This window comes from Humulus lupulus, chromosome X, assembly GCF_963169125.1.
Source record: "Humulus lupulus chromosome X, drHumLupu1.1, whole genome shotgun sequence".
Lineage (NCBI taxonomy): Eukaryota > Viridiplantae > Streptophyta > Magnoliopsida > Rosales > Cannabaceae > Humulus > Humulus lupulus.
In genome coordinates, this window is record NC_084802.1 from 221,779,649 (window position 1) to 221,791,529 (window position 11,881).

The following is an 11,881-nucleotide window of genomic DNA, read 5'->3' on the forward strand; positions in this document are numbered from 1 at the left end:
AAATACGCGCAGTCACTAAAAAGTCTTTAGCAAAGGAGCATACAAAGTGGACACCCCACAACATTTGGTAGCAAACAACAACAAAACCTTAGTGGAGTCGATGGAGACTAAGGGCGCAATGAAGCGAGTAAATCCATGACAACGGAGTTAAACATAGATAGTGACAAGCTACGAACCAATGCAACAATGAAGATAAGTAATGAGTTGCGACATGATGAAACAAGACAAAGGCTACTGGTACAAGTTAAGAATTACCAGTGACAACAAAATAATTAGCAAATCATAAAGATGGATGCTAGAATTTGGTGGGACGTAGTTAAGCAGACACGAACTTTAAAGATCATGACCGTGGCTAACTTTGTACAAGTCTTTAGCAAGAAGTACTATAGCGTTGTAGTGCTAGCAACTAGAGTTCATGAATTTGTGACGCTGACACAAGATAGTGTTTCAGTCATAGAGTATGCCCCAAATTTTGACAGACTAGCAAGGTTTGCATTTGAGGTAGTTTTCCCAACAGAGGCCATGAGAGTCCAGAGATTCATAAGGGGACTGAAGCCTCTGATTGCCAGGGATGTCAAAATGACCAGTACAGAGCTAGTTAGCTTTGCTGAGATTCTAGACAAAGCTTTAGATGCTGAGTACATGGAGACCCGTATATGGAAGGATGGTGCTGCAAGGGGAAAGGCTAAGAAGAGTAAAGCCTTACAAGAGAGTAACAAGACAAAAGCCCAAGAGGGTCAAAACAGTGGTACTGACAAAAGGTCCAAGATCACAACTCCCAATGGTAATCACAAGAACCACAATAATAATCATAATCGTGGAAACCACTAGAACGACAAGACCAAGTTCCCCAATTGTCGCAAGTGTTCACGCAGACATTTAGGAGAATGTCAGGCAAGCTCAAACAAATGCTACGAGTGTGGTCAAGCAGGCCACTTGAAGGAGGATTGCTCATAGTGGAGGGAATGAGCTGGACAAGGAAACAATGGTAATCTAGTTCCAGCTAGAGTGTCTACTTTGACCTAGGGAGAGGTAGCCAACATTAACATGGTTGTCACAAGAGACATTATGTCGTCAACTAGGTGGTTATAGTTAACTACTATAATAGTGGAGGGCAGAGAGTGCCCAACAGACCTCATAGAGCAGTACATACCAGATTATGATGTTATACTTGGCATGGACTGGTGAGCCAAATATGGAGCAACGATAGACTGTTGGAGAAAGACAGTAGAGTTCAGACCTGAAGAAGGGGAACTCTTTTCCTTTAATGGAGAAGTGATAGGATTTCGCATACCTATCATATATGCATTAGAAGCTCGAAACATGATGTAGCATGGGTGTTCAAAATATTTTGCAAATGTTGTGGATAAGTCTAGAGAGATCGAGCTAAAACTTGAGGATGTTCATAATGTTTGTGAGTTCCCGGAGGTATTTCTCGAGGACTTACCAGGTTTACCCTCGGACAGAGAAATCGAATTTGTGATTGAACTTGCACCAAAAACAGCACCACCATCCAAAACATCCTACCAAATGGCACCTGCAGAGTTGAAATAACTCAAAACACAGCTACAAGAATTGTTGGACAAGGGGTTCATACGACCTAGTCAATCACCATGGGGAGCACTAGTTCTATTTGTGAAAAAGAAAGACGGAAGTATGAGAATGTGCATTGATTACCGAGAATTCAATAAGATCACAATTAAGAACACATATCCTTTGCTAGGATAGATGACCTCACAAACCTAACTCGGAAGTAGTAGAGGTTCAACTGGACTGATAAGTGTGAAGAGAGATTCCAGTTGCTTAAGGATAAGCTATGCTCAGCACCAGTACTTTGTGTACTTTATGTGTCTAAATATTTAGTATGACAGCAAGTGAAAGCAGAACATCAGCGGCCTGCAGGCTTATTGCAACCACTTAGTGTTCCAGAAAGGAAATGGGATGACATAGCCATGGATTTCATGATGTGTGTGCCACGAACAAATAAGCAGCATTACTCGGCTTGGGTAGTAATAGATAGACTAACCAAGTCAGCTCATTTCCTACATGTTAAGACTACGTACACAGTAGATCAGTACGTAGACATTTATGTTCAAGAAATAGTAAGACTGCATGGAATTCCTAAGACAATAGTATCCGATAAAGGATTGGTGTTCACATCGAGATTTTGGAGTAAGCATTAGCCGCTAATAGAATTCTCCTACAGTAATAGCTACCAGTCAACAATTAGGATGGCACCTTATGAGCTACTTTATGGAAGAAGGTATCGATCACCGTTACATTGGGACGAGGTAGGAGAAAGGAAACTTCTTGGGCCTGAAGCTGTTAGAGAAGCTAAGGATGCAGTAGCACTGATTATAAAGTGTATACTCACTGCTCAGAGCCGTCAGAAAAGTTATGCGGATGCCAAGAGGCGTGATGTGGAATTCAAAGTCGGAGATCAAGTCTTCTTAAAGATATCTCCTATGAAAGGTGTGAAGCGGTTTGGGAAGAGAGGCAAGCTTAGTCCCAGGTTTATAGACCCTTTTGAGAGATTGGACAAAGTGGGAGCAGTTGCATATAGATTAGCCCAACCTCCAGCTCTAGCAGATAGCCATAATGTGTTCCACATCTCGATGTTGCATAGATATGTGTCAGATCCATCTCACGTTGTCAAGTATGATACGATAGCACTCCAGAAAGACTTGAGTTACGAGGAATGACCGGTTAGCATCCTAGATAGAGGGATGAAGGAATTACAGTCAAAGAGTTTTCTGATAGTCAAAGTCCTATGGAGTAATAGTTCTGAACGTGAGGCAACGTGGGAGTTGGAGGAGGACATGTTAGACCGGTATCCGAAATTGTGTGATAAGTAAATTTTGGGGACAAAATATTTTTTTGTAGGGGAGAATTGTAGAGTCCCAGAATATTTACTTAGATAGCTAGCTAGATAGTAGTAGTTAGTATTAGTTAGTAGTATGTTAGTTACCGTGGATTTTGGTTCAAGCCGGGACTTAGTTGAACACTCGTAGCAACACCTATAGATTTTATAAGTTTAACCTATAGCTTAAGAATATTAATTATAACATAAGGTTTGATTAATATAACTGATATAAAGATGTCATTTATTATACTATAAGGTTTAGATAGAACTAATATGATCATGACACTTGCCATGTACATGTTTATAAAGGATTTAAGTATTATGATGCATAGTTTAATCAAAAAGAAATAACTAGAAGCTCTAGAACCTTCCAGCAGCTGTTAGGATCGTCTTATGACTCAGTCAAAGTTGTTTATCCAATTCAAATTATGTTGAAAAAGTGCAATTACGTGTTTAATATATTCACGTATGTCGATATATCACAGTATAGGGGCCGATATATCGCCTACGGAAGATATGAAAAACACGTCGACTTTGCACGAACGAAAACAAGAGCCTGTGATATACGGGTAGGGGCGATATATTGCATACCCTAGGTGATATATCGGGTCCAGTATCCTGTTTTCAAACTTCGTAGAAACCGAGCTTGATTCATTCCTTAACCTCTTGACTTGCCTCAGAATGATTTTGACCGAGTCCTGGGTACTTGTTGAACGAATATTCAAATATTTTTCAATTAATATTCATTATTCAAGCTAAAAGAAGATATTTTCACTCCCTGAACTCTATTTATAGGACCTAGTACCCAGCCATTTCTTTCATTCTTCAAGATGTGTTCAGAGCCTTCAAGCTGCTAGGGTTACTATAGAATGATACACTTGGGTTTGGGATAAAAGCTTCATCACCTTAAGTTTTATAAACACTTGGGAAGTGAGATATATTGTGTTTTCAATATTGAGGTGTAGATCGATTATAGTACATCCAAAGGTATTCCTATTCTTTAGTTTCTTTCTATATGGTTCTTTAGTTTTCTTTACTCAAATCTTAACTTGTTGTTTTCGATTCTTGGTTAGGTATTTAAGTTCTTTGAACTTAAGGTTTCTTTTCGGTAAGATTTTTCTTGGTGGTTTAGTTATCCTCTTTATCATCTCTTTCCTTTAGAAATACTCACCATTCTTATTGTTGGTTTTAGGAGTGTTCCAAATTCCGTCCTTGTTCTCAAATATCCCGGTGTTGGTAAGGAAAATAGGATAGATTTTATGTGCTTATATGTTATGATATGTTATGTTATGATATGTTTATGCTATGATATGTATATGTATGATATGTTTTTAGTCCTTTGGTATATGACTAGTTTAGATAACAAGCAAATAACTTGTTTAGATAACAAGCCCCAAGAATATATTCCTTGGGCATATGACTTGTTTAGATAACAAGCCCCAAAAATATGTTTTATAATCCTTGGGCATATGATTTATTTAGATAACAAGCCCCACAAATTTATATGACTTGTTTAGATAACAAGCCCTACAAATTTATGGCTTATGATTTGCCTAGCTATCAAGCCCCAAGAAGAATGATGGCCATTATAGTCCTATATGATATATGATTCTTTTATAATCATATGTTTTCTAGTATATGTTTATGATATAGTTTTATGCTTATATGTGTAGTAGATTTTCCTTGTTGGGCATTAGGCTCACTCCTTTATTTTTAGAGTGATGCAGGCAAATAAATATGGAAGGTGGAAGGATTTTTGGTAGTTTGGCTTGTGTGTTGAGGATGAATGGAATGAATGGACTATGTGTCGATCGAGGATGACATTTATTTTAGTCTTTTAAATTATATTTTGATGTAATTCCGCAACTAGGTTTTTTAAAGTTATGTTTTATGTTTTGTAAACAATGGTATCCCACACCATATCACATTTTATTTTATATATTTTTACTCTATTTTGTATTAGCATAATATTTTGGGTTTTCAAATAAAGTTATAAGTATTTCTTATGTATATTTTCTCAAAAATAGTAGCTATGTATAGTAGTTTTAATGGTCCAAGGTCTTATAAATAGTTGGGTCATTACATTCCTCACTCAGAAAGAGCTAAATACGAGACATCAGTGGTGGTTAGAGTTAGTGAAGGACTACAATTGCGAGATTCTATACCACCCAAGCAAGGCCAACGTGGTGGCTAATGCATTGAGTAGGCGAGGACATGGAAGTTTCTCAGCTCTGAGCACAATAGAGACACATCTACAGAAAGAAGTGGGAGCCGAGACAGAAGCCATCTAGCTCGGCCCGAACACTTGGGTGAGCGTGAGTCCCCACGAGGAGCATATCAGGAACATAGACAAGTCCTTCCATCAGGGAGTCATATGTCAAGGTCACGAAAGACTGGAATGAGGGTACATATGGATAACCCACCTCGTATTCGAGCCCCATAATAGCAACAACAGAGAGAAATGTCAGCTTCCTTGGTGGAAGTGATGATTATAGCAGGTTGGTGAGTGTGTATAACACCGAGCCTAGAAATTATGAGAACTATCCGAATGAGTATCCTGATCTTTGAGATCACCTAAATCAGAACTGGGGGCAATCTAATCAGCCAAACCCGGACTTGCAAACACACTTAAATACCCGAAGAGAGCCTCTACAACCAGTATATTGAAATCAATATAGGATGGTTAGAAACACACTTAGAAAATAATAAAGATGGCTTATTTTTTCTAAGTATAGAAACACACCCTAATTATAAAGAAGGCTTATAATTTTTTTTTCATAAGAAATCATAATTAATAGGACCGAGTTATGTTTGCTTAGATTAAGTTTTTGCCTTAGAGCCTATTAGGGTAAGTTCTAATATGTTTTCTCGACTATTAGAACATTGCTAAAGATGTCACTCAGAAGGTATGCATGCACCAATGCCGATGCCTCCAACGCCTCTCATGAGACTAATGAAGCCCCTGAAGTTCGCAGAAGGGGAGCGCGTGCTACCAGTTCTACTGTTAACAGAAGTGCACCCCCGCCGCTGGCTGACAGCACTGTAAAAATTGTCAAGCTACGACAACAAGTGGAGGAATTAGTGCAGCAACAATGACAACAGGCTCCGCCTCAGACTCAGACTCAGCCTCTGCCTCAACCGCAACCGTAGCCTCACTAAATGGCTCAAGCACCCCATCAAGTGGGTCCTTATGGGGGATGGCCAATGGCGAACTATGCGCCATTCCCAGCTCAGCACATGGAGCCAATCTACGAGCAGTTTCGTAAGCAACACGCTCCAAACTTTGAAAGGACAACAAACCCCTTCAAGGCAGAAGAATGGCTCAGAAATGTAGAGCCGATCCTAGCGCATATGAATCTCGGCAACGCATACCGCATATCGTGCATTTCATCTCAGCTTAAGAAGGATGCTAGAATATGGTGAGACTTAGTACAGCAGACTCATGATGTCGCCACCATGACATGGACCAAATTTGTGGAGCTGTTCCACAAGAAGTACTATAACTCGGCAGTCATCACTATAAGGGTCGAGGAGTTCGCTAGTCTGAAGCAAGGGAACTTGATGGTTACAGAATATGCTTGGCAGTTCGACCCATTAGTCAAGTTGCACCAGAGATGATTATTCCAACTGACTTTCTGAGGGTTACCAAGTTCGTTAGAGGACTTAGACTAAAGATTAAGGTAGGGATTAAGCTAGAAAACCCTAGAACTACTACGTATGCCGATGTTCTAGAAATGACTATAGAAGTACAAAGGCTTCAGGCAAATGTTAGTAAGGAGAAAGCTAGTAAGCCTGAGCCTAAACAGCAGAGTCAACCTTAGAATGGTCGAAACAACAACCATCATTCCAGCAACAATAATGGTCAGAAGAGACGGCATCCTGACAACAAGCAGTCCAACAGCGATAAAAGAGCACGGACAAATACTGGAGGTAATAGTCGGGTTATGTAGAATACCCGCAATGTGCTAAGTGCCAAAAGAAACATCCTGGTGAGTGTCGTGCAAACACCAAGGGATGCTTTAACTATGGCCAGGAAGGTCACCAAAGGAGGCAATGTCCCCAGCTCAAGCCAGAGGAGAAAAGGGACAACAAGATGGTTCCTACCAGAGTCTTTACCTTAACCCAGGGAGAAGTTGATGCTAGCAATAAAGTGGTCACAGGTCAGATTCCTATCCTTGATAGCATATGTTCTAGTATTGTTCGATTCGGGAACAACATACTCGTATATCTCATTAGGAATGATAGAGAAATTAGACAAACCTTATAGAACTAGGTTTGTGACATAGTTGCCTTCGGGTGAAGTAATCCTATCATCACGGATAGTACGAGGCATACCGATCAAAATTGAGGACGTAGAATTAGAAGGAGACTTGATAGAACTGGAGATAAAGACTTTGACGTGATACTGGGAATGGACTGGCTAGCAAGGCATGGTACAACCATCGACTGTAGACGTAAGCAAGTGACGTTCGAGACTCCTAACAGTCAAAGACTATGCTTTATGGGACAAGTTTAAGGACTACTCACACCGCTTATTTCATCTCTCATAGCTCAGAGGATGATAGAAAAAGGATGTCAAGCATTTTTATCTAGCGTCACGATTGTGGTAAAGGAAACACCACTAAAGGTTGGAGATGTCCGTATTGTAAAGGAATTCGCAGAAGTATTTCCTGATGACTTACCAGGGCTACTGCTGACTCGGGAAATTGACTTCACAATCGAACTAGTACCGAGAACCGAGCCTATCTCAAAGGCACCATACCGGATGGCACCTACCGAACTCAAGGAGTTAAAGATGTCGCTACAAGAACTCTTAGACTTGGGTTTCATTAGACTGAGCCATTCGCCATGGGGAGCACCGGTTCTATTTGTGAAGAAGAAGGATGGAAGTATGTGGATTTGTATAGATTACCATGAGCTGAATAAGGTGACAATTACAAATAAGTACCTGCTACCTCGGATTGACAACTTGTTTGATCAACTCCGAGGAGCGACCGTGTTTTCAAAGATTGATCTACGGTCTGGGTATCATCAGCTCAAGGTACGGGAAGAGGATATTCCTAAGATAGCTTTTAGAACTCGTTATGGGAATTATGAGTTTCTAGTTATGTCTTTTGTTCTTAACAATGCTCCAACCGCATTCATGGATTTAATGAATAGGGTCTTTAAGGATTACTTGGATAAATTCTTCGTAGTGTTCATCGACGATATTTTGATGTACTCAAAGGACAAAGAAGAGCACGAGGAACATTTAAGGTTGAAGGAGGATCAACTTTACGCTAAGTTCAAGAAGTACGGATTTTGGCTTTCACAAGTAGCATTCCTCGGCGACATTGTATCCAAGGAAGTAGTTGCTATAGACCCATCTAAGGTAGAGGCTGTGAAGGATTGGCCAAGACCAAAGAACGCGTCAGAGGTTAGAAGTTTTCTGGGACTAGCAGGTTATTATCGGAGGTTTGTAGAAGTCTTTTCTAAGATAGCCACTCGACTCACCAACCTGACTCGGAAGCAGCAGAGGTTCAACTGGACTGATAAGTGTGAAGAGAGCTTCCAGTTGCTTAAGAATAAGCTATGCTCAGCACCAGTACTTTGTGTACCAACACCCAATGACAAGTTTGTAGTCTACTGTGATGCGTCAAAGCAAGGTTTGGGTTGTGTGCTGATGCAGAATGACAAGGTGATAGCCTACGCCTTAAGGCAGCTGAAGGTGTACGAGCAACGCTATCTAACACACGATATGGAGTTGGCAGCGGTGGTCTTTGCATTGAAAATCTGGCGCCATTATCTTTATGGAGAACGGTGTGAGATTTATACGGACCACAAAAGCTTAAAGTATTTCTTCACTCAGAAGAAGCTCAATATGAGGCAGCGCAGGTGGTTAAATTAGTAAAGGATTATGATTGTGAAATCCTATAGGAAAACGTAGTTGCTGATGCGCTAAGTAGAAAGAGTTATGGAAGTCTAGCAACGTTAGCTGGAATAGAAAAGCCGCTACAACAGAAGCTGATCAATGCCAAAATAGAAGTAGTTATTGGTAAACTAGCTAACTTGTCCATTCAGTCAAGTCTGTTAGAGGATATACAGATTGGGCAAGGGCATGATGACACATTAGTAGCACATATGGATGTAGTTAAGGAAGGCAAGGCCACAGATTTCACGATATCAGGATAGGGGTTCTTGAGATATAAGGATCGGGTATGCATGTCTAATGATCAAATGATTAAAATGAATATTTTAGAAGAAGCGCACAGTACCCCATACTCAGTTCACCAAAGGTCGACTCAGATGATTCACGACCTTAAGGCGTTATATTTGTGGCCAGGAATGAAGAAAGATGTAGCAGAGTATGTGTCTAAATATTTAGTATGCCAGCAAGTGAAAGCAGAACATCAGCGACCTGCAGGCTTATTGCAACAACTTAGTGTTCGAGAATGGAAATGGGACGACATAGCCATGGATTTCGTGATAGGTTTTCCACGAACAAATAACCAGCACGACTCGACTTGGGTAGTATTAGATAGACTAACCAAGTTAGCTCATTTCCTGCATGTTAAGACTACGTACACAGTAGATCAGTACGCAAACATTTATGTTCAAGAAATAGTAAGACTGCATGGAATTCCTAAGACAATAGTATCCGATAAAGGATCGATGTTTACATCAAGATTTTGGAGTAAGCATTAGCCGCTAATAGAATTCTCCTACAACAATAGCTACCAGTCAACAATCGGGATGGCACCCTGTGAGCTACTTTATAGAAGAAGGAGAAAGGAAACTTCTTGGGCCTGAAGCAGTTAGAGAAGCTCAGGATGCAGTAGCGCTGATTAGAAAGTGTATGCTTGCTGCTCAGAGCCGACAGAAAAGTTATGTAGATGCCAAGCGGCATGATGTGGAATTTAAAGTCAGAGATCAAGTCTTCTTAAAGATATCTCCTATAAAAGGTGTGAAGTGGTTTGGGAAGAAAGGCAAGCTTGTCCCAGTTTTATAGATCCTTTTGAGATATTAGACAAAGTGGGAGTAGTTGCATATAGATTAGCCCTACCGCCAGCTCTAGCAGATAGCCATAATGTGTTCCACATCTCGATGTTGCGTAGATATGTGTCAGACCCATCTCACGTCCTCAAGTATGATATGATAGCACTCTAGAAAGAATTGAGTTACGAGGAATGACCGGTTAGCATCCTAGATAGAGGGATGAAGGAATTACGGTCTAAGAGTTTTTCGATAGTCAAAGTCCAATGGAGTAATAGTTTTGAACGGGAAGCAACGTGGGAGTTGGAGGAGGACATGTTAGCTCGGTATCCGGAATTGTTTGATAAGTAAATTTCAGGGACGGTATTCTTTTATGTAGGGGAAAATTGTAGAGTCCCAGAATATTTACATAGCGAGCTAGATAGTAGTAGTAGTTAGTATTAGTTAGTAGTATGCTAGTTACCGTGGATTTGGGTTCAAGCCGGGACTTAGTTGAACACTCGTAGCAACACCTATAGATTTTATAAGTTTAACCTATAGTTTAAGAATATTAATTATAACATAAGGTTTGATTAATATAACTGATATAAAGATGTCATTTATTATACTATAAGGTTTAGATAGAACTAATAAGATCATGACACTTTTCGTGTGCATGTTCATTAAGGATTTAAGTATTTTGATGAATACTTTAATTAAAAAGAAAGATCTAGAAGCTCTAGAACCTTCCGACAGCTGTTAGGATCGTAATATGATTAGTCAAAGTTGTTTATCCAATTCAAATTATTCTAAAAAAGTGCAATTACGTGTTTAATATATTCACGTATGCCGATATATCGCAGCATACAGGCTGATATATCACCTACGGAAGATACGAAAAACATGTCAACTTTGCACGATAGAAAACACGAGCCTGTGATATATTGATTGGGGCGATATATTGCCTACCCTAGGTGATATATCGGCTCTAGTGGCCTATTTTCAAACTTCGTAGAAACCGAGCTTGATTCTTTCCTTAACCTCTTGACTTGCCTCTGAACGATTTTGACCGAGTCCTGGGCACCTGTTGAACGAATATTCAAATATTTTTCAAATAATGTTCATTATTTTATTCAAGCTAAAAGGAGATTTTTTCACTCCTTGTACTCTATAAATAGGACCTAGTACCCAGTCATTTCTCTCATTCTTCAAGCTGTGTTCAGAGCGTTCAAGCTGCAAGGGTTACTATAGAGTGATGCACTTCGGTTTGGGATAAAAGTTCATCATCTTAAGCTTTATAAACACTTGGGAAGTGAGATATAGTATGTTTTCAATATCGAGGTGTAGATCGATTCTAGTACATCCAAAGGTATTCCTATTCTTAAGTTCATTTCTATATGGTTCTTTAGTTTTCTTTACTCAAATCCTAACTTGTTGTTTTCGATTCATGGTTAGGTATCTAAGTTCTTTGAACTTAAGGTTTCTTTTCGGTAAGATTCTTCTTGGTGGTTTAGTTATCCTCTTTATCATCTCTTTCCTTTAGAAATACTCACCATTCTTATTGTTGGTTTTAGGAGTGTTCCAAATTCCGTCCTTGTTCTCAAATATCCCGGTGTTGGTAAGGAAAATAGGATAGATTTTATGTGCTTATATGTTATGATATGTTTATGCTGTGATATGTATATGTATGATATGTTTTTAGTCCTTGGGTATATGACTTGTTTAGATAACAAGCATATAACTTGTTTAGATAACAAGCATATAACTTGTTTAGATAACAAGCCCCAAGAATATGTTTTGTAATCCTTGGGCATATGATTTGTTTTGATAACAAGCCCCACAAATTTATATGACTTGTTTAGATAACAAGCCCTACAAATTTATGAGCATATAATTTGCCTAGCTAGCAAGCCCCAAGAAGAATGATGGCCATTATTGTCCTATATGATATATGTTTCTTTTATAGTCATATGTTTTCTAGTATATGTTTATGATATAGTTTTATGCTTATATGTGTAGTAGATTTTCCTTGCTGGGCATTAGGCTCACTCCTTTCTTTTTAGTGTG

The 11,881-nt window shown here is 39.4% G+C and overlaps 1 protein-coding gene across 1 annotated transcript; it reads left to right on the plus strand.

The window, feature by feature from the left end:
• The first annotated feature begins 288 nt into the window (after positions 1 to 288).
• LOC133806795 (uncharacterized) lies at positions 289 to 831 on the plus strand. The gene has a single exon (XM_062244884.1). The coding sequence runs from the start codon at positions 289 to 291 to the stop codon at positions 829 to 831; it is 543 nt and encodes a 180-aa protein (XP_062100868.1).
• The last annotated feature ends 11,050 nt before the right edge of the window (positions 832 to 11,881 follow it).

What these genes read in the sequence shown, in the direction of transcription:
- LOC133806795 (XM_062244884.1), top strand. Translation starts at nt 289, where the DNA reads ATGGATGCTAGAATTTGGTGGGACGTAGTTAAGCAGACACGAACTTTA.